Below are 22,767 nucleotides of genomic sequence, written 5' to 3'. Positions count from 1 at the left end.
GGTGCATCTTGACCGCCATGCTCGCTTTGGGATGAAAGGAACAGGCTTTATGTCCCGGCTTTGTCACTTTCTAGCCTGTGACTTGGGCAAACCCTTTTACTTTTCTGGGTCTCACTGTCATCATCCATAGAGTGAGATAAAGACACCTTCCTCCCAAGTCCACCGTGAAGACTCAAAACGCTCAGCGCGTCCCTGCTCCTGGAAGTGTGCTGGGAGCCAAAGGAGCAGGGCTGTCCTGGCCTTGAAAGGCCGAGGGGCTCCTGGGGAGCTGTGCCCTGACCTGAGGCTTGCCCCACCGTTCCCCAGGGGGCAGGGTGGGCTGGGAGCTTGGGCCAGACACCTGGGCAGCTGCCTCCCCTCTGGAACAGTCCTAATTTTATTCCCCTGGGGTCCTGAAAGTTGGAACTAACTGGCTGGCTAAAAAAAAAAAAAAAAAAAGGCAAAGGGCGAGCAAGTGCTTTGTGCGTGCTGCAAGGCAGGGTGTGTCTCAGGGATCTGTTTCCATGGGAACCAGCGGCACAGGCTGGCTCCTATGGGCACCAAAAAGAGAAACTTGGCAGAGGTTTCAGGCACCTGAAGTGGGATTCATGCCAGGGATACAAGGATGGTTCAACATATGAAAGTCAATAAAGGTGATACAATAAATGTAACGGTCATGTGGCCAGTATGAATCTGGCCATCACAGCTTGGGCATGAACGGTGACAATCAGCCTTGCATCCCGTGAATATTCATAACCAATAAAATTGGGGGAAAAAAAGAATAAATGGGTACAGGAGATCTTATTGGTGTGGTGAAAATGTTCTAAAACTGATTTGTGGTGATGGCTGCACAACTTGATGAACTTACTAGAACTTATTGAATTGCATACCTGAAATGGGTGGATTACAAGGTATCTAAAATATTCCTCAATAAAGTGTTTTTTAAACAAAGAGCATTTCACTGACATCCAGCAGATCCCGAAATACAGCACACTTCTGCCACTAAATAGCTAAACAGCCCTGGACAAGTAGTGCACTTACTGTAGACCTTTGCTTCATTACCTATAAAGAAAGCGTTGGGCCAGCTGAAGCCCAGAGTGTCTCAGGCCTCTTCCCGTTGCCACATTCTACGGCTATTTTGGCAAAGTTAGTCCAAAGAAAACACTTTTGTTCCTTGGCAGATATCTAAGGAAGGATGCTCCTCTGAAAGAAATTAAAATCGCAAAATTTCCTTTAAAAAATTGCCAAAGGAAAAGTTGATCTCCTAGAAGTAGCAGACTAGTGGTCACTAGAGGCTGGGAAGGGTAGGGCGAGGAGGGGAAAGGCAGAGGTTACAGATACAAAGTTGCAGCTGGACAGGAGGAACTCTTTGTACTGATCTACAGCTTTGTAAGGTGGCTAGAGTCAGCACACATTTATTAGATAATTTCAAATAGCTAAAAGAGAGGATTTTGAATTTTCCCAGCACAAAGAAATGACAAATATTTGAGTGATGAGTATGCTGATTACCCAGATTTCATCATTATAAACATGGATTCAAATCCAGCGGTGGCCCGGCCAAAACCAAGCCGAGGTGGGGGTGGCTAGGACAGCGTGTGTCACAGGCTAGCGCGGGGCAGGCTCCGGAACCGCGTGGCGGAAGTGACGTCACAAAGGGGCCTGGTTACCATGGTGCACGGGGGACGCCTGAGACGGTGGGCGCCAGTGCTCCCCGGCTCCCCTCAAGGCCGGCTGCGCTGCACTGTGTCTGCTGCTGTCGCCGGGGCCGGTTCGCGTTCCCGACAGAACGCAGAGCTGTCTCAGCTGCTGGTGGTGGCCCGGCCAGGCCGTGGCTACTGTGGCCACAGCCGGAGCAGCCTCGGCGCCATGGAGGTGCCCGGGGCTGCCCCTCAGCCGTACTTGGGGCTGGTCCTGGGAAAGCTGTGCAGGACTGTGGCAGCACTGCCTGAAGACCTGAGACCGGGCCCTGGTTTTCCGTGGGAACTGGTGACATGTGCGGCTCTTACTGGATTGTTGATTCTCTTGTTTTTGTGGAGAAGTGTTCGATCGGTGAGAAGCCGGCTTTATGTAAGAAGAGAGAAAAAGCTTGCTGAAAAGCTTTCTGGACTAATTGAAGAAAAATGTAAACTACTTGACAAACTTTGCGTTGTTCAAGAGGAGTATGAAGGCTTGGAGTCAGCTGTGAAGGATGCCAGCTTTGAGAAGGGGTCAACAGAAGCACAAAGCTTGGAGGCAACCTATGAAAAGCTGAGCAGCTCCAAATCTAAACTTGAGGATGAAATAGTCTTTCTAGCCAAAGAATTAAAGGAACAGAAATCTAAACATTGTGAGCAAGATGAATTGATGGCAGACATTTCAAAGAGGATACAGTCCCTAGAAGATGAATCGAAATCCATCCAGTCACAAGTAGCTGAAGCCAAACTAATCTGCAAAATATTTCAAATGAATGAAGAACGTCTGAAGGTGGCAATAAAAGACGCCTTGAATGAAAATTCCCAACTTCAGGAAAGCCAGAAACAGCTTTTACAAGAAGCGGAAGTATTGAAAGAACAAGTGAGTGAACTTAATAAACAGAAAATACTATTTGAAAACTCCAAAGTCCAGGCAGAACGAGTTCTGAGTGATAAAGAAAATCACATCCAGTCTCTGGCTGAACGCTTGCTCAAGATGACAGACTGGGCTGCTGTGCTTGGAGAAGACATGATGGCTGATGACTTGGAATTGGAGATGAAGAGTGAATCACAAAAGGGTGCTCGCTTAGATGATCTGCCAAAAGGAGCTTTGAAGAAACTGATTCACGCTGCTAAGTTAAATGCTTCTTTCAAAACCCTAGAAGGAGAAAGAAACCAAATTTACACTGAGTTGTCTGAAGTAGATAAAACAAAGGAAGAGCTTATAGAGCATATTACAAATCTCCAGACTGAACAAGCATCTTTACAGTCAGAAAACACACAGTTGGAAAGTGAAAATCAGAAGCTTCAGCAGAAACTTAAAGTAATGACTGAACTGTATCAAGAAAATGGAATGAATCTCCACAGGAAGTTAATAGCAGAGGAAAAGGACCGGTTAGAGAAGGAGGAGAAACTTTCCAAAGTAGAAGAGAAGGTGAGCCATGCAGCTGAGGAACTGGAGACCTACAGAAGGAGAGCCAGAGATGCGGAAGAAGAATTGGAGAGAAGCGTTCGTTCTTATCAAGGGCAGATGACTTCCTATGAGAAAGAAGCGCGTGGCAGCTGGGTGGCAGCTGAGACTGCTGAAAGACACCTCAGGTATTTAAGGAAAGTAAATGTTTCCAAGAGACAAAAATTAGCTGAAAAAGAGTTTAAATTTGAACTTTTCAAAAAAGATCCTTATGTAGTTGATGTTCCAAAGACAGCATTTGGCGGAGAGCATTCCCCATGTGGTGCCTCACCAGTGGGTCGACCTTCATCCGAAACGAGAGCTTTTCTCTCTCCACTCAGACTCGCACCTTTGACTCCAGGGCGAGGAGGAGGAAGAGGCTCAAGAGGCCCAGAGAATACTCTGGATCACCAGATGACCAATGAAAGAGGAGAATTGGGCTGTGATAGGTTAACCGATTCTCATGGAGCACCTTCTGGGTTCCTGTCACCTCCGTGGGAACAGCACCGGAGGATGAGGATCCCTCCACCAGGCCACCCATGTTCTGATCCAGCTCTCCTTCCACGAAGGCAAGACGGATTTGATCCTGATCCTGGTGGACCGTCTGGCCCAGCAGAACTCAAAAGTTTCAATCTGCCTTCTTTGGATAAAGTGGATGGGCCAAAGCCTTCACAAATGGAATCCAGCAGAAATGATACCAAAGACGACCTTGGTAATGTCAATGTGCCTCATTCATCTGTGCCTGCTGAAAGGGAAGCAAGTGGCCCTGGCTTTGCTCCTCCACCTTTTCCTGCAATCAGAGGTCCATTGTTTCCAGTGGATAGGAGGGGTCCATTCATGAGAAGAGAACCTCCTTTTCCTCCACCTCCTCCAGGAAGCATGTATGGAGCTCCTCAAAATTATTATCTACCAAGGGATTTCCCTGTGCAGCCACCACCTCCATCTGGGTTCCTGTCACCTCCGTGGGAACAACACCGAAGGATGATGATTCCTCCACCAGGCCACCCATGTTCTGATCCAGCTCTTCTTCCACGAAGGCAAGACGGATTTGATGCTGATCCTGGTGGACCGTCTGACCCAGCAGAACTCAGAAGTTTCAATCTGCCTTCTTTGGATAAAGTGGATGGGCCAAAGCCCTCACAAATGGAATCCAGCAGAAATGATACCAAAGATGACCTTGGTAATGTAAATGGGCCTCATTCATCTGTGCCTGCTGAAAGGGAAGCAAGTGGCCCTGGCTTTGCTCCTCCACCTTTTCCTGCAATCAGAGGTCCATTGTTTCCAGTGGATAGGAGGGGTCCATTCATGAGAAGAGAACCTCCTTTTCCTCCACCTCCTCCAGGAAGCATGTATGGAGCTCCTCAAAATTATTATCTACCAAGGGATTTCCCTGTGCAGCCACCACCTCCATCTGGGTTCCTGTCACCTCCGTGGGAACAACACCGAAGGATGATGATTCCTCCACCAGGCCACCCATGTTCTGATCCAGCTCTTCTTCCACGAAGGCAAGACGGATTTGATCCTGATCCTGGTGGACCGTCTGGCCCAGCAGAACTCAGAAGTTTCAATCTGCCTTCTTTGGATAAAGTGGATGGGCCAAAGCCCTCACAAATGGAATCCAGTAGAAATGAAACCAAAGACGACCTTGGTAATGTCAATGTGCCTCATTCATCTGTGCCTGCTGAAAGGGAAGCAAGTGGCCCTGGCTTTGCTCCTCCACCTTTTCCTGCAATCAGAGGTCCATTGTTTCCAGTGGATAGGAGGGGTCCATTCATGAGAAGAGAACCTCCTTTTCCTCCACCTCCTCCAGGAAGCATGTATGGAGCTCCTCAAAATTATTTTCTACCAAGGGATTTCTCTGTGCAGCCACCACCTCCATTTGCAATGAGAAATGTCTATTCACTGAGGGGATTTCCTCCTTATGTTCCTCTAGGAGCTGGATTTTCACCTCCACCCCCACATTCTGAAAGTAGGGGTGAGTTCCCTTCAGGGTCGATTCCGTGCTCAAATGAGCCTGCTCCTGAAATCCAGAAGCACAGCAAGAAACCTGATGATATTTTTGGTCTCTCTTCATAAATCGTTTTGACTTATCTTTCATTTTCAGTTTAAGTAACTACATTTTTTGCTCAAATTGAAGCTTAATGGAATTATAATTCTCAGGATACTATTTTGTAAATAAAGATGATTTAAATATGAATTTCATGAGTAAATTATTTCCATTTTATTTTATCCTAGATTGTATAATTATTTTAATTTGATTAACTAACCCACTATTACATAAACAATAATGGGAAATTTATTTAGGTAATCTTGCAGTTGGGGATGTTTTAAACTCCAAGGGCTGTGTCTTTATGCCAAGAACTGTATTTACTACGGTGGTAGACACATGTGAAAGTAACTTTATGCTTAATTAAATTTTCATTGATTTCAAGACTTGTTTGGTATTGATAATAATAATAAAATCAGCTAGGTTTTTAATTAAAAAAATCACAATGTACCCCATAAATATGTACAGTTATTAGGTGTCCGTTAAAAATAATAATAATCTTTTAAAATTACCAGAAGAAATTGTGGATCTAAGACCCTTCAAGACCCTCTATTTATAAAACCTTGCTGTCGATGGATATTTTTATGCTCTTAAAACATGAACTCTAAGCCTCTGTCCATACTGCAATGAAAAAGTCTGTGGTGAGAAGATATGATAAGAAGATGAAGCATATTATTAACCAGTGTTTATGTGTTTCATAGACCTTGACTATCTAGAAAGAAACCTGTAAGGAGGGTATAATGATGCTTCTATGGTTCTAATTTAAATTTTTTATGAATAGAAAACAGTGAGCACTGTATACAGGTAAAAAGCCACATAACATCCTGCATGTATGGGTATCTGAGAACTTCAAAATGTTTGTGGAAAAATAGAATTGAAAGATAATATGAATCTTCCCTGAGCTTTTTGAAGTGCCGCCGTACATGGAGATGTGTGTATTATATATTTATGCATGTGTGTGTGTAATTGACAGTTAACGTTTTTCTGATGATAAAAATAATACATTACTGCTAATTTTTGCTTGAAATATCTGAAGAATATGCACCAGTCAATCTTTAGGTTAAAATTAAGGATGATTTCCATGTGACCGCAACGTTAAGAACTTTAATCCTTGGGGAAAAAAAAAATCATTCAACTGTATAGCGCCTATATGGGTGGTATGCATTAACAAAATAAATGAGATTTTCTTCTCATTTTTTGCAAAAAAAATTTTTTTTTTGTAAAATAGGGGAAATTCTCTAGAAAATTCTTTGATATTTCTTATCTAGAAAATAATTTGGTAAGTCTCATATTTATGCCTTAGAAAAAAGACAGTATGTGGCATTACACTCTGGTGCTTTGTACTCTGTCAGTGCAGCTAAGCTGGGAATTAATTACATTTTCCACAGTTCCCTTCCGTCTCTTCTTCCAGATTAGAATTGGCCAATAAAGAAACTTGCACAATATTGGAAACTGGAAATGAGGCAGTGGCCATAACCATCTGCAGATCTTTTCTCAGGCAGATTCAGAGACAGACAGAAGAAGAGGCCCGGGCCCATGTGGGTAAAAACCTCCAGCCGAGTCTGTGAAGTGACGTATCCCGAGGTTGTCCTGAGGGGAGTGCTTCCGTTTTTCTTTGTTCACGGATGTTCTCCTCAAACCAAAGCCATTTTTCTGGAAATTTTCTTCTCTAAAGCTTCTTGGCCTTTAAAAACCTAGTATTTGTCGTTGGGTTTTGGTGCAGCATCAAAGACCCTCCACAGTCATCTGAAGTGGCTGCTGAAGCACTTCTTCTGCAGTTAGTGTCCCTGTGAAGCTCAACTTGCTTCACGTTCTTCCACCAAAGCAACGTGTTGCCACAGATTCCTGCAGCAGCAGGTAGGAGAGTCCAGCTGCTCCTGAGGAGCGTCAGCGCTGCAGCGGCCTCCTCAGCGCTCCAGCGCTCCCGCTCCGCTGCAGCCACTGCCCCGCTAGAGCCGCTGCCCGCGTGCTCACGATCCCACTGCAGCGTCGGCCCATTGGAGCTGCTGCCGCCAGCTCCCGCTCCCTATGCAGCCGCTGCCCCTTGCCAGCCTCTGCCCCTTTCCAGCCGCTGCCCCGCTGCAGCCGCTGCCCCGTTCGAGCTGCTGCCCTGCGCTCCCGATCGCGCTGCAGCCCGTGCCCCTCTCGAGCCTCGGCCCCTCTCGAGCAGCTTCCCCCACGCTCACTCTCCCGCTCCCGCTCCCGCCTCCGCCTTTGCCCAGCTCCAGCTATTGCCCGCGCCCTCCTGCTCCCGCTCCAGCCTCTGCTCCGCCAGAGCTGCTGCCCGCTTGCTTCGTATCCCGCTGCAGCTTTTGCCCTGCTGGAGCCGCTTCCCGCGCTCACCATCCCGCTGCAGCGTCTGCCTCTCTCGAGCCACTGCCCGCGCGTTCCCGATCCGCTGCAGCCTCTGCCCCGTTCCAGCTGCCCGCACGCTCCCAATCTGGCTGCAGCCTCTGCCCCGCTCGACCCGCTGCCCGCGCGCTCCCGATCGCACTGCAGCCTCTGCCCTGTTCGAGGCGCTGCCTGCGCGGTCCCGATCCCGCCGCAGTCTCTGCCCCGCTAGAGCTTCTGCCCGCACGCTAGCGCTCCAGCTCCCGCCGCAGTCTTTGCCCAGCTCCAGCTGTTGCCCACGCCCTCCCGCTCCCGCTGCAGCCTCTGCCCCACTGGAGCCACTACCCGTGCTCTCCCGATCTGGCTGCAGCCTCAGCCCGGCTGGAGCCGCTGCCCGTGCGCTCCCGCTCCCCCTGCAGGCTCTGCCCGGCTCGAGCCGCTGCCCACCCGCTCCTGATCCCGCTGCAGCCTCTGCCCCGCTCCAGCCGCTGCCTGCGCGCTCCCGATCGCGCTGCAGCCTCTGCCCCGCTCGAGCTTCTGCCGGCACGGTAGCGCTCCAGCTCCCGCCGCTGTCTTTGCCCAGCTCGAGATGTTTCCCACCCCCTCCTGCTTCCGCCCCACCGCAGCCTTTGCCCAGCTCCAGCTGTTGCCCACGCTCCCGCTGCAGCCTCTGCCCCGCTAGAGGCTAGAGCCGCTGCCCGCCCGCTCCCGATCTCGCTGCAGCCTCTGCCCTGTTCGAGCCGCTGCCCGAGCGCTCCCGATCTCGCTGCAGCCTCTGCCCTGTTTGAGCCGCTGCCCGCGCCCTCCCGATCCCGCTGCAGCCCGTGCCCCTCTCGAGACTCTGCCCCTCTCCAGCAGCTTCCCCCACGCTCACGCTCCCGCTCCCGCCTCCGCCTTTGCCCAGCTCCAGCTGTTGCGCGCGCCCTCCTGCTCCCGCTCCAACCTCTGTCCAGCTGGAGCCGCTGCCTGCGCACTCCCGATCGCGCTGCAGCCTCTGCACCGCTCAGCCGCTGCCCCCGCTCTCCCGATCTGGCTGCAGCCTCTGCCCCACTGGAGCCACTGCCTGCGCGCTCCCGATCCCGCTGCAGCCTCTGCCCGGCTGGAGCCGCTGCCCGCACGCTCCCGTTCCCCCTGCAGGCTCTGCCCGCCTCCGGCCGCTGCCCGCCCGCTCCTGATCCCGCTGCAGCCTCTGCCCCGCTAGAGCCGCTGCCCGCCCGCTCCCGATCTCGCTGCAGCCTCTGCCCTGTTCGAGCCGCTGCCCGCGCGCTCCCGATCTCGCTGCAGCCTCTGCCCTGCTGGAGCCGCTGCCCTGGCGCTCCCGCTCCCGCCTCCGCCTTTGCCCAGCTCCAGCTGTTGCCCGCACCCTCCTGCTCCCGCTCCAGCCTCTGCTCCGCTAGAGCTGCTGCCCACTTGCTCCCGATCCCGCTGCAGCTTTTGCCCTGCTGGAGCCGCTGCCCACACGCTCCGGAACCAGCTGCAGCCCCTGCCTCGCTCCAGCGGCTGCCCGCACGCTCCCGATCTCGCTGCAGCCTCTGCCCGGCTGGAGCCGCTGCCCACACGCTCCGGAACCCGCTGCAGCCTCTGCCCTGCTGGAGCCACTGCCCCCGCGCTCCCGATCCCGCTGCAGCCTCTGTTCCGCTCGAGCCGCTGCCTGCGCCCTCCCGATCGCGCTGCAGCCTCTGCCCCACTGGAGGCACTGCCCGCTAGCTCCCGATCTCCCTGCAGCTTCTGCCCTGCTCGAGCCGCTGCCTGCGCGCTCCCGATCCCGCTGAAGCCTCTGCCCGGCTGGAGCCGCTGCCCGCCCGCTCCTGATCCCGCTGCAGCCTCTGCCCCGCTTGAGCCGCTGCCCGCGTGCTCCCGCTCCCGCCACAGCCTCTCCCCAGCCAGTGCGCCTAAAAGGAGGGCGGAGGTTCTGGATCCCAGGGAAAGAGAGCGAGAAATGGAATGACACTGGGTCTTGAGGCTGCACTTTCCTGTCCCTCAGCTCAGGTCCCGTCACGCTGTCCGAACACCTGTGTTTAAATCTGCTCTGATATCCAGAAACCTGCAGACCTCTATTTCCATGTCAGGGTAGAGAGGACCGTCTCATTCTTTTTTAAAGCTGCATCAATTATGATTTTACCATGATATATTTTCCCCGTGCCCCACGGGTGGACACTCAGGTTGTGTCCAGGTTGTGCTGTCCTACACAATGCTGCAGTGAGCATCCTGGTGTCCTTCAGAGATTTCTCTGGGTTTGGGCCTAGAGGTGACACTGATGGGACAAAGAATATCCACATGGAAAATACTGAAAGATAGGAGCAGATTATCTTCCAAAGGCTGCAGATTTATTGCTACCAAGAGTATGTGAGGCAATTTTAAATTGAGTTGAATTGTGGATGTGTTGAGTCTAATCAAAATTCTAGTGTTCGTCTCTTCATTGTCTGAGGTATTGCGTCAGGCCTCTGGAGACAGGTGCGTGCATGAGATGACTCCTGGCTTCCAGCTGTCTACACCATGTGTAACATGGCTGTCTGATGACTCTGGCGGCCTGCGGTCCCACAGTCAACTTTGTCATTCTCTTCTCCCCATTAAAATACAGGTTGAGTACCCCTTATCCAAAATGCTTGGAAAGTATTTTGGATTTAGGATGTTTTCAGATTTGGGAATATTTGGAGAATCCATTTGCAGAATGCTCCAATGAGCATTTCCTTTGAGTGTCATGTTAGCACTCAAAAAGTTTAGGAGTTTGGATTTTTGGATTAGAGACTCTTAACCTGTATATAAATATCCCAGACATTCTGTTTTCTACTATTCTTGGAGTTTCAGGTCCTCAAAGGAGCACAAAAATATTTTGCCAAACCACAGTTTTAATTTGTGATGTTTAAGATGAGGCTTTTGTATTTGCAAACTCTAATGCCAAGTTTTATGATGTTTCTTGGGTCTAGGGTCCAGACCTCCGGACAAGCAGTTGAGAGCGTTTAGAATGCTCCAAGAAGAAGCTTGTGTCAGGGCCTCTGTCAGCCGGCACTGAGGACTTGAGAGTGGGGGATCCACTGGCCCTGTTCTTTGGAAAGTCACAGTCTAATGTGGCTAGGGCCAGAGGAATACTGGGGATGTCCATTTGTTTCGATGCTGGAACTTGGGAATTTCTCAGAGTCAGAACATTGTTAGATTGTAGCTGACGTGGCAGTTAGTTCTTGGCCCAGTCCAGGGGGGCCGTGGAATCATCGGTTGTTCATGTTGGAGGGGACTCTTGGGGTCAACTTGCCCATTTGTAAAGGAGGAAACAAAGACTCAGGGAAAAGTGGCTTGCTTGGGTTCACCAGGCTTGGAGTGGTAAAGCTAAGATGAGACCTCTGGTCTTCAGATCCCCAGAGCAGTCATTTCCAATGTGTGACTTTGGAGTAAATGACGTAAATTTATTGTCTAAGAGTTCTGGAGACCAGAAGTTCAAGATCATGGTGTTGGTAGGATGAGTTTCTTCTGAGGGCTGTGAGGGAAGGATCTGTTCTGGGCTTCCCTTCTTGGCTTGTAGATGGTGTCCTGTGTCCTCACCTACTGTTCACTCTGTACCTGTTTGTCTCCAAATTCCCACTTTTTATAAGGAGGCCAGTTGTAATGAATTAGGGCCCCCATTTTAACTAAATTATCCTTGTAAAGCCCTTATCTCCAAATCCAGTCACATTCTGAGGTACTAGGGATGGGGGTGACACAATTCACCCCAAGTGGAGAATGTTACAGAGTAAGAGTAAGAACAAGAACTTGCATGTGTGTTAAATTTAAATAGAAGTCTCTACCTCTGCCCTCAATTGGAAAGTCATTTCTCGAGAAGTGCTGGATCTCCAAGCCCAGCATGGTGGGTTGTCATCCAGTAAGATCTCAGAGAGTTTGTGCTGAATACATGGGCAGAAATGAAGAGACATGAAATCAAAACCCTTGGGACTGGAAGAGACCCCTAAGGCATTTGGTCTAACCACCTTCTTATATGTGGCTTCCTTCCACATTGTTGCATTCAAGTGCTCAGAGAAAGTGTAAACCGAAGGAATGCAAGGGATCGGTGGGCTTGTGGTTTTTCTTGTGTATGTCACCAGCAGTGGGAAAGGAGAGGGCAGAAAGATTTTTGCACATTCTCTTGTTAATTAGTCCCACAAACCTGCAAGGGATAGCATATTTCAAGGGCCTTGTCAGACTCCGTGCCCCTGCCTGTGTAATAACCATCTAGCAGGGCTTTCACTCCTAGAAGGAAACACAGCAAGGTGGGCAGAGAGTCCCAGGGCCCTCCACGACAGCTGTTCCTGTCTTCTCTTATGTGTATCCACCAGCTAAAATCATGACAGTATGTTGATTTTTTTAAAAAAAAAATCACATGAGAACAAAGCATGTTTTTGGTATGGGCAATTCTGTAAAGGCTCTTTAATTATTTTGAGAACATTTAAATATTTCAAGAGCATCTCTTCCCAGGTCTAGGCATTAAGACAATTATAGTACTGCTTTGTGCTATGTCCACCATGTGACATTATTAAGGGGCACTGTCAACCTCTTAGATTAGTTTCCTCAACCTTAAAAAAAAATTGTATATTGGAAAAAGGATTGTTGACTATGCATGTAGAAAGTTTCCTTCTTTCCCTCTTCCCTTGGGATGTTCTGGGGTGATGTGTTATGACCATTTGCTTTGAGGGATGGGCAGAAAGTTTTGATGCCTCTTGATGCCTTGAGTCCTGATGCCCTTGGGTGGCAGAGCTCCTGGGAGCCCTTCCTCACCCCACTTGCATGCTCCAACCACTTCTAGAACATGGGCAGTGAAAAGTAAAAGATGAAAGGTAGGTGAGTTTTGCGAATGCTCCCAGTTACTTTTGTATCACAAAGAGGTTTAGGGCTTTCCTGTACTCTCAATAATAATAATACCATCGCTAAATTTATTGAGCACATACGAAGATCAACTCACAGTGAATTGAAGACTTATACAGAAGACAGAAAACTTAAGTCTACTAGAAGAAAACATAGGGAAAAGCTTCTTGGCATTGGTTTAACCAAAGATTTTTTTGGAAATGACCCCAAAACACAGGCAACAACAACAAAAAAAATAGGCAAATGAGATTGCATCAAATGAAAAAGCTTCTGCAGAGCAAAGGAAATAATCAACAGAGTGAAGCGACAACCTGTGGAACAGGAGAAAATACTTGTGAACCATACATCTGACAAGGGGTTACTACTCAAAATATATAAGGAGCTCAAACAACTCAATAGTAAGAAAATAAATAACCCAATTAAAAAATAGACAAAGGGCCTGAACAGACATTTCTTAAAAGAAGACGTACATATGGCCAACAGGTATATGAAAAACTGCTCAACATCATTAATCATTTGGGAAATGCAAATTAAAACCACAATGAGATATCACCTCACACTTGTTGGAATGGCTATTATCAAAAAGACAAGAGATAGCAAGTGTTGGTGAGGATATGGAAGAAAGGGAATGCTTGTGCATTGTGGGTGGGACTCTAACTAGCACAGCCACTATAAGCAGCAGTGTGGAGATTCCTCAAAAACTTGAAATAGAACTATCGTATGATCCAGTAATTTCACTTTTGGTTGTATATCCAAAGAAAATGAAATCAGTATATTGAAGAGATATTTGTACTTCCATGTTCATTGCAGCATTATTCACAGTAGCCAAGATATGGAAGCAACCTAAGTGTCCATTGACAGATGAATATATAGGGAAATGTGGTATATACACAAAGGATTACTAGTCAGCCTTTAAAAAGAAGGAAATCCTGTTGTTGGTGACAGCATGGATAACTATAGAGGACATTTTGCTAAATGAAATAAGCCAGGCACAAAAAGACAAATACTGCACAATCTTACTTACATGTGGAATCTGAAAAAGTTGGCCTTGTAGGAGCAGAGAGAAGAAAGTGGTCTTGGAAGGCTGGGGGTTGGGGGTAGAGTAGCGAGATATTAGTCAGAGGATACTGTTGGGAAAATAGAATAGTTTGGTCAGGGCCCTTGCCTCCGGTCCACCTGGGTGTGGTTCAGCATCCTTTGTAAGCAAATTGTGTGTGTGTGTGTGTGTGTGGAGTTAGTGCGCATGTGCACCAATGAATCTTTTTAGTTTTGTTGCTATTCCTGTGTTCTTGAGACAGAGAGAGAGAGAGAGACAGAGAGAGTTAGTTTTGTGAAGCAGGTGGGCGGGCATCGGCCTTGGGCATCTGCCCCGCACAGCCATGCTTTCCAACCTATGGCTCCAAGGACCTTTTGGCTGGTTACCTAGCTCATAGACCTGCGTGAAGGTGTCTGGTGACCCAGCCCGGCATATGAAGGATTTGTGACCCAGTCTGGACAATGGGCTTGAGGGGTCTGTGAGCTCCAGACCCAGCCCTAGCTCAACAATCGGCCCAGTCGGCAGGATTACCGGCAGGTAAAAGAGCACGACAACTAGCGTGGTCGCCTAGCTTTACAATTGGCATCACGAACAGGATTAAGAGCTAGACAATGGATGCTGTGAGGATTCCAGGCCACAGCCGTGGCACAACAGATAACCAAATTTCAGTTAGGAGAAATAAGATCAGGAACTCTATTGTACAATATGGTGACTATAGTTAACAACAATGTATGGTGTTCTTGAAAATTGCAAGTACATTTTAAGTGTTCTCGCCACACACACAAAAAGGTAAGTATGTGAGGAAATGATATGTTAAGTAGCTTGATTTAGCATTTCATAATATACACATATATCAAAACATAGTGTTGTATACCATAAATATATGCAATTGTTTTATTAGCTAAAAAATGTATTGAGCATGTACTCTGTGCCAGATCTTCTTTTTAGTGTATTAACTATCTTGTTCTTAATAATATCCCCACTATTTGGCACTATTATTTTCCCACTTCTCCATATGAAGAAATGGGGGCATACAGATGTCAAGTAACTTGCCCAAAGTCACCAGAAGAGGGGTGGGAGAGATGAGATTCAAAGGGGGTGTCCTGGACCCAGAGTTTGTGATCTGACCACTTGGCTGTCCGTCCTTTGAGGGGCCATGTTTTGATGAAGTCAGTGCTTCCTCCCAGAGCAGCAGGGAATGTGTGGGTGTGTTTGGGTTTTCATTGTGAATGAGTGTGCTGCTGGCATTTGCTGCTTCTCATGGGCATGAGGTGGTCACCCAGTGAATACTGTCCTGCCCCAAATGCCAATGGCCTGGCTGAGAAACACCGGTCATGTCTTATCCTGTCTCAGGTGGCCTGTGTATGGGGGAGCTCCCATAATGACATCCCTGCAATACATGTTCACGCAGATAGTTTCTTTTTCTCTCTCTCTTCTTTCCCTCCCTCTCTTTCTCCGTATTTCTTTCCTTTTTCTCTCTTCTCTGAGAGAAGAGGTGAAACGCACATAACATACAGTTAGCCACTTCGTACAATTCAGTGACATTTAGTGTATACACCATGTTGTGGAGCCATCACTTCTATCTAGTCCAAAACTTTTTTCATCACCCCAGAAAAACACCCTGTACCCATGAACTAATCACTCTCTAGTCCCCTTCACTTAATCCCCTGGCAACCACTGATCTGCTTTCAGTCTCAATGGCTTTGCCTATTCTGGACACTTCATATAGAATGTTACAATAGGTGACCTTTTGTGTCTGGCTTCTTTCATTTGGGGTAATGTTTGTGAGGTTCATTCAAGTTGTAGCAATTCGACAACTACCACGTAATATCAGTACTTTGTTTCTTTTTGTGGTTGGATGACATTACACGTATGCATATATCAGGCAGATAATTTCCTATTTTGTAAATATAGGTGTTGTCCTGCTAAATTCATGCAGTCCCATCTAGTTTGTTTTCTCCCTGGCCATGTGGGGAGGTGGCAGTGGGCCTGGGCATTTTGGCTGCAGAACCCTACTTTTTCTTCTGGAAGATGTTCCTTTTTCTTAAGCAGTCAGTCACAATGACCACTCTGATTTATTGTCCAAAACTGTGCTACTTTTCCACTAACTTCCATTATGAAGTAAGAATGCAAGTGTTGGAAAAAACCCCAAGTTCAGAGACTTGGTGAGGAAGGCTGGACGGTGGTCAGCGGGTGCTGCTGGGCCTCTGGGGGTCACAGAACCCCATTTGACCAGGACGGAAGCGTAGCTGCAGGACAGATGCGCCACTCACAGCACTTTGCCCCCTTCTTTTAAAATCACCCACAGTTTCTGTGTCCCCTCCCAAGGCTTTAGGAATTTTTCCTAGCCCTTGGGATTTCACCCACCTGCTTTCCCATGTAGTTAGTGGCTTCTGCAGCAGCTGTGTCACTCTGAGGATGACTCACGCTCTCTGAACGCATCCTCAGTGGGTACTCAGGGACCTGCTCCAGCACCTTGATCACTTCCAGGATTTGGTAAGTCCAATTCGGGGAGAACAAGTAATGCCCAGACTTTGGATTTTTTTCTTTATGTCTGTGTAGCAGCAAACTACAAATGAGCATGTGTGATTCCCCCTTGTGAAGACCCTTAATAATTTAGCAGTCGAGAATGATTATGGGGAACATTAGCTCAAAGAGAAAATAAATATATAATTGCTCTCTTAGTTTGGAGATAAAACGGTACTTCAGAAAGTTTGTGGGAAAATAGAATTAAAAGATAATATGAATCTTTCCATGAAATTTTTGAAGTATCCTCATAGAAGGACGTTTTATTTGGGATGTATATGCTCTTTCAAACAAATGTGAAGGAGAAACATTGAAACTAGAACACTTAAACCTTCGGAAGCACTGGAAGGGTTTGAGAGAGAGGGGCGAGATTCCGGTTAATGCTGGGTAGTGCATGGCCGTCAGGTAGAAAAGAGGTCTTTACAGTCCCGTTCTTCCACGTTCCTTCGAAAAGCCAGGTCTTTGGGGAGAAGGAAGTGGGGACCTCCGATGTTGATGCATTGTGACAGTGCCCTTCTCCCTCCCACGTGGCTGTCCTACTTGGCTGGCATCAGTGAAGTCCCATGTAGGGCAGCAGATGGGCACCCCCTAGCTTAGTCCATGGTGTCCTCTTGTGGGTAATAGCACCCAGTAGATTTAGGGGACTCTCCTTCCCCTGGGTATGGTTGGGTGCTGCCTCTGGGGTCCCTCAGGTGCTGACCTTGTCATGAACGTGCCCCCATTCCAACCCCCATCCTGCTTCCTGCCCCTGCTCAGCCTGCAGCCCATGAACCAACTGGTACCTGCTCAGGGTACACACACACACACAGACAGAGACAGACAGACAGACACACACACACACACACAAAGACAGACAGACACAGAGAGAGAGAGACAGACAGACAGACACACACACACAAATACAGACAGACACACAGATAGAGACAGACAGAAACACACACAGAGAGAGAGAGAGACACACACACACAGATCTCAAGTGCAATGAGTAAAACACTTGCTTGTAAGAAGCAGAGACCCTGTGTTCCTTGTTCACCGTCATGGGACTCTAGGTCCCAGGAATGTTATTGGTGGCATGATTTTTAATTCATTTAACAGTTAAAGATGGTAACAGTGAAGTTTAAGAAAAGAATCATTCTGGTGAAAACTGTAGAGAGGACAGGTGGTTAAGAGGTGGGATCTGCAGGATTTGATAATGCTGAATTCTGTTTACTAACGTAATGTGAGAAGTCCACTTAGAGAAGATGGTGGAGTGGTCACACTTGCCTTGACTTCCTCATCAGGAGCAGTTGTAGTGAAGGAGGTCCTGGCCTCATATCGTGCCCCCCTCCCAGCATTACCTAGCTTTCCACTTGGACACACACCCCTGTCTCACAGGTTGTGTGATTTGGGGAAAGCCAGCCAGTCACCTCGCCATAGGGGTTGTCTCATAACCCCTAGAGGAAGCCACTCCAGGCATGGCAGCCCTCTGGCCATGGGAGTTGGTTCAGGAATAGTCAAGGAGATGTGAGGGGTTTTTTGGGTACTCCTGGGAAAGACGCTTTCGTGCTTATTTGAGAGATCTGTCGGAGGGGCACACCTCTCATTTTGGACAGGGTGGAGTTTGAATGTGAAGCTAGCCCTGGTGTCACCATGAAGGAAGCCAGCCCGAGGATGAATTGACCCACAGAGGCAGAGCAGAGAGCCACTAAGCTTTGAGGACATCCTTGAGCCACAGAGTCAAACCTTTCCTGAAGCCTGCCCCAAATCTGGCCTCCCCAACTCCTTAAGGTAGTACGTCTCCTTTACCATTCAGGTAAATGGAACTTGGTTTTCTGTTGCTTGCAACCAAAAGCACCCAGTTAGCATAAGTAGCCACTCCTGTTTCAGTTGCAGAGTCAAAAATGCTCACACTGGCTTCAGGTGCAGAGGCTGGAATCCAGGTGCTGGGGTGACGCTGTCAGGAATCCCCAGCTCTGCTCTCCTCATGCTCAGACAGCTCCTGTCCCTCTCATGGCCTTCAGAGCTCCAGGTGCATGTCCAACATCTCAGAAACCATGTAGGAGGAGTGTGACCCTCTTTGCTTTCCAGCCTGGCCCAGGCCACCCTCACTGACCCAGCTGGCCATTGCCCTTCCTTGAAGTGGTCACTGGGGCCAGGGACAAGGATTGGCCCAGTCCAGTTGGTGTCTTCTGGGACAGGGTCACCAACCAGAACCACGTGGTTTGGGGTGAGGGAGTGGGTGACTGCTGAAGAATAACTGGGGTGATGTAGCTCAGAGAAGGGACAAGAGATGCTGGGCAGACAAAAGCTTTGCCTAATGTTCTGGATCAGTGCAGTGACTGAAGGGGAGGAGAACCCAGGAAGCACAGGTCGGGCATTTCTGCCTTAAGTGGGAAGTTGGGTGAGTTCCTTCCCTTGCTGTGAGTTTGATCGGAAGACTGGCAATACCTTTGCATTTCTGCGTAGAGACTTGCTGCCTGATTCCAAAGGAAAATGTTACCTATGTAAGGGACCAATGTCTGGGTAAAGAGATTAGGGGTCATTGACGCCCATTCCTCACTGCTTCTGGAGATGGCTGCAAGTCTGAGAAATCTGGGCCTGTTTTCTAACTAAGGCTAGTCTCAGAAAATTGAGCAACTGTTGGGCACCGGCCTCGCAGTTGGAGCCGTGCAGTCACCTCTGCCCCCTTCTCTCTCCTCAGGGGTCAAGAGTCTCCTGCAACCTCCTGTTAGTGCGCATAATTTTTATTTACCTTTTTGCACTGAGTTTTGATAGTACCTCTTCTTACAAGTTACTTCTCTGCATACTCTACCTTACAACATCAAGGCTGACCACATTTGCACCCCATTCTCTCTCTGTAACTAAGGCTTTTTCTTTGCCTTGGAGCTGATGCCACGAGTTGAGAAAGGTTCCTGACAAGATTGTGACTGTGGCCGTAAACAAATAGTGCAGGAGACTCTGATGGCCACCCTTTGCTTCATAATCATGCCCTTGTGTAACACATGCAAACCTCTCTCTTTCTTCTGACACTGTCTGTGGACTTACTGTGAGTGTTCGGACATCATGGGAGACCCAGGCCCTCAGTTTCTCTCCCCACCCACTCTTGGCAGCCGTGGGAGGGTACTTGACTCAAGCTTTTCTTGGCCCTCCAGTGGTCTCAGGCCCCATAGTCCAGATTGTAATTGGCCCCTGAGGAACTCACCATATCCATCTTCCCATTTACTTGGAAATGGAGAAGTAAGTGGACAAGTGGCTCTCAGGACCCACTGTGGGACCCTGGTTCCTGACACACTGCCTGACTCACAGAGGGGGCTTCCTCTACATACAGTACCTGTCAAATGGCTCTCTTCTAAAAGATGACGATCTGGCACCGTAGACCCCTGCAGAATTTGTGCACCCTAATCTTCCACCAAGGACATCCTTTGGGTGACTGACCATGTCACACTTATACTACAGTGGGAAGCGAGGAGTCCCACAAGCCAGCAGACTCAGCCATCCCACGGGCAGAGCACAGGCATAGGGGGAGTCAAGGCCTGGTTACATCCATTGCCACAGGACTGGGCGACCCGCCCACACATTTAACTGTTGGAGCTACACCCCCATTTCTGCTTTCTCAGCTAACTTCTTGTGTGCCATTCCAGCTGCAGCACCTCCTAAATGCACCCCACAAGAGATAACCTTCCTTGTTTTGAGCACTGTCTCATTTCTTAGCTAATCACTGTCCTGGAGGTTGGACCACTGTGATGGCCTGAGTTCATCAGGAGCCGCCCCTGGGGTGGCAGTGGAGCAACTCAGAATCCTGGCAGAGGAGGAGCAGCCACCAGAAGTCTCTGCCACGCACACCTTTACCTAGGAAGAAACATTTTTGCACTTGCTTACAGTTTTTATTTTTGTCTTAGGAGATTGTCTGTGTTCATATCCTCTGCTCATTTGGCCCTATTCCTCCCTTCGTTTCCTGCCTTCTCCCTTCCAACCTTTTCCACCTTACATTCCCCCACCCTTCATCCCTCCCATCCTGGGACATCTTCTCTGCGCACAGACACCTGCTTCTTAGCATGTCCTTGTGCAGAGCAATTAGGTTCTCACTCTGCCTTCTTGCCACCCTGCAGCTCATCCTGAGAGAACCAAGTAAAGGTAGTTGGTAAGCCAAAGGTTTTCCATTGCAGAAAACCACCATGTCATTCCCCGGGGAAGCGACAACAGCCCTGGCCCCTTGAGCTTTAATGGTGATGTGTAACATTTTTCCATGTGCCACTATGCACTGGGACCCTCCTGCCCTTCTGTCTTCTATGGCACACTCTGAGCTCTTTGAGAACAGGAATGGCCCAGCTTATGTTGAATTCTTAGTGCTTAGCCACGGGGTCGGCCCCTTTTGACCCTATTTTAACATGTGGTTGAAAAGCAGAATCTGGGTGCATCACAGGAATTCCTATTCCATCGAGCTTTGGGGCATGGAAGGTTCCTGGGATGGGGACAGCAGGTGACAACTCGCTTCCTCCCGCCCTGCGCTGAGCTGACTCCTGGAACCCCGCGCTCGGGTCCTGACCCCGCGTGTTGAGAGGGGCGGGGCGGGGGCGGACGGGGGAGGCGCCCGGGGCCGCAGCCGACGTGGGGTCGCGCGCGCGCGGACGGATGGGCAGAGGCGGCGGCGGCTCCCGGAGGTGGTGGCTTCACTTTCCAGGACTCAGGAGCGGCCAGGGCGGTAGCCGCGGGCAGCGGTCTCGGGAGTCGGAGCTACAAGGCCGGGCGGGGCGGCGGCGGCTCTGAGGGTGAGTCCGGGCGGGCGTGGCGGGGCGCTCGGTGACGAGACGGTCGGCGGGGACGTCCCGTCTCGGTGCCTCCCCAGGACCCCGTCCCCCTCGCGCTTCAGACGCCGTCTCTGCCCTGGCCACGTGTGGAGCCCGCGACCTGCGCGGACACCCGTCCCTCCCTCAGGAGCGCACTCGGCCGCTCCTGCGCCCCGGCCGCGGGCGTCCTCCTCGCAGGCGTCCCTCGCACCCCGACCTGCTCTCCTCGCCGCCGGCTCTGCCGACACCGCAGGCGCCGGCTTCTCCCCTTGCAGGCCCCTCGGCGCCGGCTTCCCCGCGCCGCCTCCCGCGAGCCTCCCGCCCCCGGTTCTCGCCCTTTCTACCCCTCCCCCTCCCGTCCCCTGCTGCCTGCTCCCTCCCGGCCTCCTTCCCTCTCCTACCCCTTCCGCTCTCAGTTCCCCATCCTTCTCTTCCCTCCAGCCCCTTCCCTCTCCCAGCCGCATCCTGGAACTCAGTCTCTGCAAAAGTGCGGGATAAATGTCGCCGTGGAAAGTGCCCGGCTGGCTCTGTCGCTGCTCTCCCGACGGCGTGGTTGCTGCACATGGAGTCTCTCCTGGAGAGCGCCGGGTCCGGCTGCGCCGCGTCCCAGTGGCCGGCCCGGGGAAGACCTTGCGGGGTCTATTTATATATGTCCTGGTGTGTGTGGGGGGGCGGGGGCGTTGTGTTGGTCTTTTGTGATGCCTGGCGCTTGTGACAGTTGGGAACCGAAGCCCGTTTCTCTCTGGTCTCTTCCCTGCAGCCCCCACCGGCCTGGTTTGAAACTGGATTCTGTCTGTTCTCTGCCTCCCCCGCCCCCCTCCTCTCCTAACGTTTTGATCCCTTTGACCGTTACTATTTCTAACGAAGATAAAGCGCGGCTTCGCGTGTGGGTGTGGGTGTGGGTGTTCGTGTTCTCCCCACGACCAGCCACAAATGTCCGATTCATCTTCTCTCGATGAAGCTAAGCCCGCCTGAGAAAGACCATCCCGTGGTCGCTGGCTGTTGTTCCTAGTTGCGTGTTTTCAGGATTCTTCGTTTTGTGCTGTGTTTCCTGGAGAGTTTACTCAGATGTTTTTATACGAAAGGAAGTGCTAGGAGTTACCCCCACATGATCTCGCGGTTCGGAAAGATTTTAAGCTCTTCTTAAGTTTTAATCCCTGACCCTTTACAACGTATGTTTCTGAGTATGTGATGATTCAGCCTGGACCTTGGGAATCTAAATATTTGTCTTTCCTCAGACGGTTTGGATACTCCGTGGCTCTGGAGCTTTGTATGCGGGAGGATGCAGAAGATGAAGGTTTCATATGTAATGCGTATCCCATGCTGTCTCCCCCAGGACACAGCGCCCTTTCCTCCCAAATCTGGTGTTTCACTGTTATTTCCCGCATAAATAGCTTTACAGTTAAAAGCTGAATATTGCTGGATGTTGTGCACATAAGTTGTTTTGCTTTACGTTTTAGAGATTAGAAAAGTGAGGAGGAAGACAGCAAGATACAGATGACAGAGTCAAACGTTTTCCTGTTATAAAAGCCCAAACGAGCACTTCCTTTTGCAGTTTTATATGATCTAAGGCTTATCTGCATCCTAATCTGGATTTATGGAGTGACTATATTTGCTTTTATGTCATCAGTGATATTTATAGCCAGGGCATTTCATTTTTATGGAACATGTGAGTTTCATTCATTCTGTGTGGCTCATTTCTGGGACTGTAATTACAACATAGAGTACATAGCTAATACAGCTTAGACAATTCGTGTTGAAGGAACAGTATTTGAACTCATACCTTACTATTTTATGTTTAGAAACTAGGTTTTACTTTGAATATGAAGTAAAAACATTAATTTATATATCTCAGTATCTTTCAAACTATCATTGGAGAGTGGCCCTGTGTTTATAATCCTGAGATTTGTTTATCTTCCCTCTATATTAGATAATTACTGTTTAGAAATTAATTTTAAAATGTTAATTTAGAAGCTAATGTTTAAAGAGTTTTAATTCAGGAACTTTTCTTCATTTGTATTTTCGGGAAAACACCCAGTTTGTACTTATAACTAATTAAAATTATTTATAGGCTACTTTTTCTTCATAATAATCTGTCGCTCTGGAGTGGTACAATCATTTTTTTTCACACT

The 22,767-nt window shown here is 49.1% G+C and overlaps 2 protein-coding genes across 2 annotated transcripts in view; both read left to right on the top strand.

Annotated features, from left to right (window-relative positions):
- Positions 1-1,845: 1,845 nt before the first annotated feature.
- LOC134363452 (melanoma inhibitory activity protein 2-like) lies at positions 1,846-5,150 on the top strand. Its single transcript, XM_063079062.1, is given in 4 exon segments — positions 1,846-3,361; positions 3,473-3,567; positions 4,498-5,122; positions 5,125-5,150. Coding segments are annotated over 4 exon segments (2,262 nt in total).
- Positions 5,151-16,358: 11,208 nt separating this feature from the next.
- LOC134362665 (melanoma inhibitory activity protein 2-like) overlaps positions 16,359-22,767 on the top strand; it is a 67,315-nt gene continuing 60,906 nt past the window's right edge. Inside the window, exons 1-5 of the mRNA XM_063077836.1 lie at positions 16,359-16,434; positions 16,562-16,647; positions 20,530-20,617; positions 20,719-20,962; positions 21,077-21,223. Coding sequence (XP_062933906.1) covers positions 16,359-16,434; positions 16,562-16,647; positions 20,530-20,617; positions 20,719-20,962; positions 21,077-21,223 — 641 coding nt within the window. The remainder of the gene's footprint in view (positions 16,435-16,561; positions 16,648-20,529; positions 20,618-20,718; positions 20,963-21,076; positions 21,224-22,767) is intronic.

The sequence above is a fragment of the Cynocephalus volans genome, chromosome 14 (assembly GCF_027409185.1).
Source record: "Cynocephalus volans isolate mCynVol1 chromosome 14, mCynVol1.pri, whole genome shotgun sequence".
Taxonomy (NCBI): domain Eukaryota; kingdom Metazoa; phylum Chordata; class Mammalia; order Dermoptera; family Cynocephalidae; genus Cynocephalus; species Cynocephalus volans.
The sequence above is the reverse complement of the archived record's forward strand: the minus strand, read 5'-3'. Positions and strand labels throughout refer to the sequence as shown.